At 40.8% G+C, this 3,775-nt stretch overlaps 1 protein-coding gene across 1 annotated transcript; it reads right to left on the reverse strand.

The window, feature by feature from the left end:
- Positions 1–797: 797 nt before the first annotated feature.
- LOC102984579 (AP-2 complex subunit sigma-like) lies at positions 798–1,217 on the reverse strand. Its single transcript, XM_055084667.1, has 2 exons — positions 1,076–1,217; positions 798–973 (listed from the first exon to the last, which is right to left on the reverse strand). The coding sequence occupies exons 1-2, from the start codon at positions 1,215–1,217 to the stop codon at positions 798–800; spliced, it is 318 nt and encodes a 105-aa protein (XP_054940642.1).
- Positions 1,218–3,775: the final 2,558 nt, after the last annotated feature.

Raw genomic sequence — 3,775 nt, forward strand, 5'->3', positions numbered from 1 at the left:
TATACTAATACTTTTATTAATGGCTACCAGATCTATATCCCAGTCCAGGCTTTCCTCCTGGCATTAGTTCCATATAGACGTTGACACTTGGATGTCACACAAACACCTTAAACTCAATGTTCTTATTTTCTTATTTATTTAAAAAAATTTTTTTAATTAAAAAAAATTTTTTGGCCATGCCATGTGGCATGCAGGATCTTAGTTCCCAGACCAGGGATTGACCCTGTGCCCCCTGCCGTGGAAGCATGGAGTCCTAAACGCTGGACCGCCAGGGAAAGGAATTCCCTTAAACTCACTGTTTCTTAAAGTGAATTTGTAATCCTTTCCTCACTTCACCCACCTTCCCCTTTATTCACCTTCCGTACCAATCAAGGTCCTGGTAGGAAACAGATAATACGCTCAGGAAGTCACTGAAGAGAGTTTAGTGAAGGGTTTAAGAGATTATTCAATAAGGGTTCTCTAGCAACAGAAGCTGTTATCCCTGCTATGCCCTCAAGGGGCCAGAGGAGAGAGGTGTTACCTGCCTGTGGAGGAAGGGCTGCCTAACAGAAGCTGTGGCCAAATCCAACCTGATTTGATTTCAGGTTGGGTTTGTTTTTTCAGGCAGGGACCACAAGTTTATTGGGGGTCTGTACACACACACTGACAGTATCACACAATGACAGCACAGTTACTCAATACACACAAAGGTGGCCTCTAAGGGCATCTGGGGCCTGGAGGCAGTAGGGTGTGGTCTCCTCTCTTGAGACCCAGACCCAGCTGGGTGCCTTCCTCCTGGGCACTTGAGGGAGGGGCTGTCAGAGGTGGTCCCCAGGCATGGACTCCAGGGACTGGAGTTTCAGCACCTTCATCTGGCTGGTCTCACAGATCTTACTAGTCACCAATGTTAAGTCTGTCACTGAATAAACCTTGGATGTAAAAGCAGACAGTTCACAAACATTGTCGCAATATTTGTTTAAGATCTCCACAAAGTGGTAGATAGCCGGGTTGTTGTCATGGACATCCACCCAGATGCAGAAGTAGAGACTGGCATAGTTTCAGTAAATGATGTTAAAGTTCCAGAACTCCACAAAGTTGGTGTTTTGGCATCTCCAACAGTGACTGGTGGCGTGCACCTCCTCTATCAACTTTGGTTTCTCATTGTCATCAAACTGCATGTACCACTTGACCAGATGTGTCTTGCCCACCAGGTTCTGGATGAGGATGAAGCAGATCATAGAGACCCCATGAAACCAGAGGTCAAAGTTCCCAGGTGATTCAGTCTACAAAGGTCAGCTTTCTGGGGCACACAGCAGTTGCTAAAGGGTGGAGAATAGCTTGGTGGGGCACTTGGAGAATCACCAGCACATCGTGTCAGTGAATGGCATCACAACCATTCAGGCTCTCTAGCCAGAAACCTGGGAGTTTTTCTCAACTTTTCTCTCTTACTTGCTCTGTGATATCCAACCAGTCACCAAATCCTGTACACGTTACTTTCTGAATGTTTCTCACATTTATACCTTCCTTGCCGTTCTCTACCTGTGTGCCAGCTCAGGTCCCTTCTTACCTTGATAACTGCACACATCTCCATTGAGTCTCTCAGCTTCTAGCTTCAAACCATCCTTTCACATCAAGTTAAAATGAGGTCATCCTGGATTAGGGTGGGCCTTAATCCAATGACTGATGTCCTTATAAGAAGAGGGAAAGTTGGACACAGACACAGACACAACAAGAACACCATGTGCCAATGGAGGCAGACATGGGAGTGATATATCTACAAGCCCAAGAATGCCAGGAATTGCTGGCAAACCACTAAAAGCTACAGAAGAGGCAAGGAAGCAATCTTTTCTAGAGCATTCAGAGAGAGCATGGCCTTGGTAACATCCTGATTTTGGAATTCTAGCCTCCAGAAATGTGAGAGAGTAAACATCTGTTTTCTTTTTGTGATATCTCATTAACGTCTTTCTCCATCACTAAGTAGAAAGTTCTGTGAGGTAAAGGATCCTCTTTAATCATTATCATAGCAAAATGCCTGGCATTTTATAAATATTTGTTGAATGAATGGATGGACAGATATTGTATTATCATGATGCCTAAAAATCAAAAGTTTATAAAGGACAATACTAATAACAATGTAAGAAATAGGCCCAGGAAAGTGACCAGATCCTTAAGCAACAAAATAACACCTGTATATCATGTTCTATGCAATGTGCCATTTTTGGATGACCATAATTTTTTAAAATTACATGTGAATTAATTTACTAGAAAATCAGTTTGCTATTTTTATAAATCTATTGCTACTTATTCTAAGAATAGGGGGCAGCTTAAAAATACATTTTTCAGGGGCTTCCCTGGTGGCGCAGTGGTTGCGCGTCCGCCTGCCGATGCAGACCACAAAAAAAAAAAAAAAAAAATACATTTTTCATATGTATGTATGTGTATATTGTATATGTGGTGTATATATATATGTAATATTATGCATACACACACAGCCTTCTTTAATTGGTTTATTAAAAACTATTTTTTAAATAGATCTTTATTGGAGTATAATTGCTTCACAATACAGTGTTAGTTTCTGTTGCACACCAAAGTGAATCAGTCACATGCATACACATGTCCCCATATCCCCTTCCTCTTGAGCCTCCCTCCCATCCTCTCTATCCCACCCTCTAGGTCATCAAAAAGCACTGAGCTGATCTCTCTGTGCTATGCGGCTGCTTCCCACTAAAAAGCTATTTTTAATTTTGTAAGAAAATTGCCTTGTAGCCTAGATCAATGACTGACACTGTGTCTTGTCTGAAGAAAGTAAGGTAAAGATTTAGCAATTACCTGATTCATGTGATAAAGACACTTTTATTGACAATATAAACCAAAAAACAAATGTATCTAAATGACCAGCTTATTTACATTGATCATATCTTCTGGGTGATTTATAAATCTTCATCTTCATTATGAAGAAAGTAAGCCTAGTTATAGATTTTTCTTGTCTAAAACTTATCATTAAAAATAATGAAGAAATTTCCTTTTCAGAGCACTTTTAATACTCACAAGAGTCTGGCGCCGTAGACTGCAGTACAAGTATTGTCTTTGTCACACAGCTAAGGTCACATGTTGTTAACATTCCTTATCAAGGGAAAAGTCTTACTGTGTGTTTTTGATTTTCATTTCTGACACTTAATTAGAATTAATGAAGTTACCCCATTTATAGATTGCAAGAGCTGCCAGGACTCCTGAAACTGCTAGAAAGAGTGATGAAATCAGTGACTTTTCTCACATGAGGCAAGTGTTATCAGACATATTAATTCCACATATGTAGTTGAGAGTTTGTGTGCCTCCCTGTATGTGGAGAAGAGTCCAAGTGAATCTAAGGCATGATCTTTGGCAGCCTTATACAACACGATGGGCATGAAGAAAAATGTTTATAAAAGAACACATTTGAATCCCTGGTACCTCTCGGTGGGATCACCACATTGTCAAATAGTAAAGGAATGTTTAGATACAAATAAATTATTCTTTCCCTGAATGAAGTCTCCTCTCTGGTGCATAATTACTAGATGTGTACTTGGGAGTTCCAAGTTTGAGTGCTTCATTTCTCACTTATGGGATTCAGCTCACCTCTTGGCACCAATGATGCAGTAAACAACAGCTTCCAGATGCCCAAAGTATACTCCTGACAGCAGCCAGCAGATGTCTATGCGGATGACAGACATAGTGCCTTCACACACAGCTCCATCCTGGGCTGGCTGGCTTGATTTATGCACTTATTTGATAGCTGATACATATCAAAAGAAGTCAC

This window comes from Physeter macrocephalus, chromosome 5 (genome assembly GCF_002837175.3).
Source record: "Physeter macrocephalus isolate SW-GA chromosome 5, ASM283717v5, whole genome shotgun sequence".
In the NCBI taxonomy this organism is placed as follows: domain Eukaryota; kingdom Metazoa; phylum Chordata; class Mammalia; order Artiodactyla; family Physeteridae; genus Physeter; species Physeter macrocephalus.

Bases quoted from the DNA above. Each gene is read 5' to 3' on its own strand.
- LOC102984579 (XM_055084667.1), bottom strand. From the start codon at position 1,217: ATGATCTGCTTCATCCTCATCCAGAACCTGGTGGGCAAGACACATCTG. The intron at 974-1,075 runs ACTTTGTGGAGT...CGGCTATCTACC, and splicing joins TTGGAGATGCCAAAACACCA to ACTTTGTGGAGATCTTAAAC.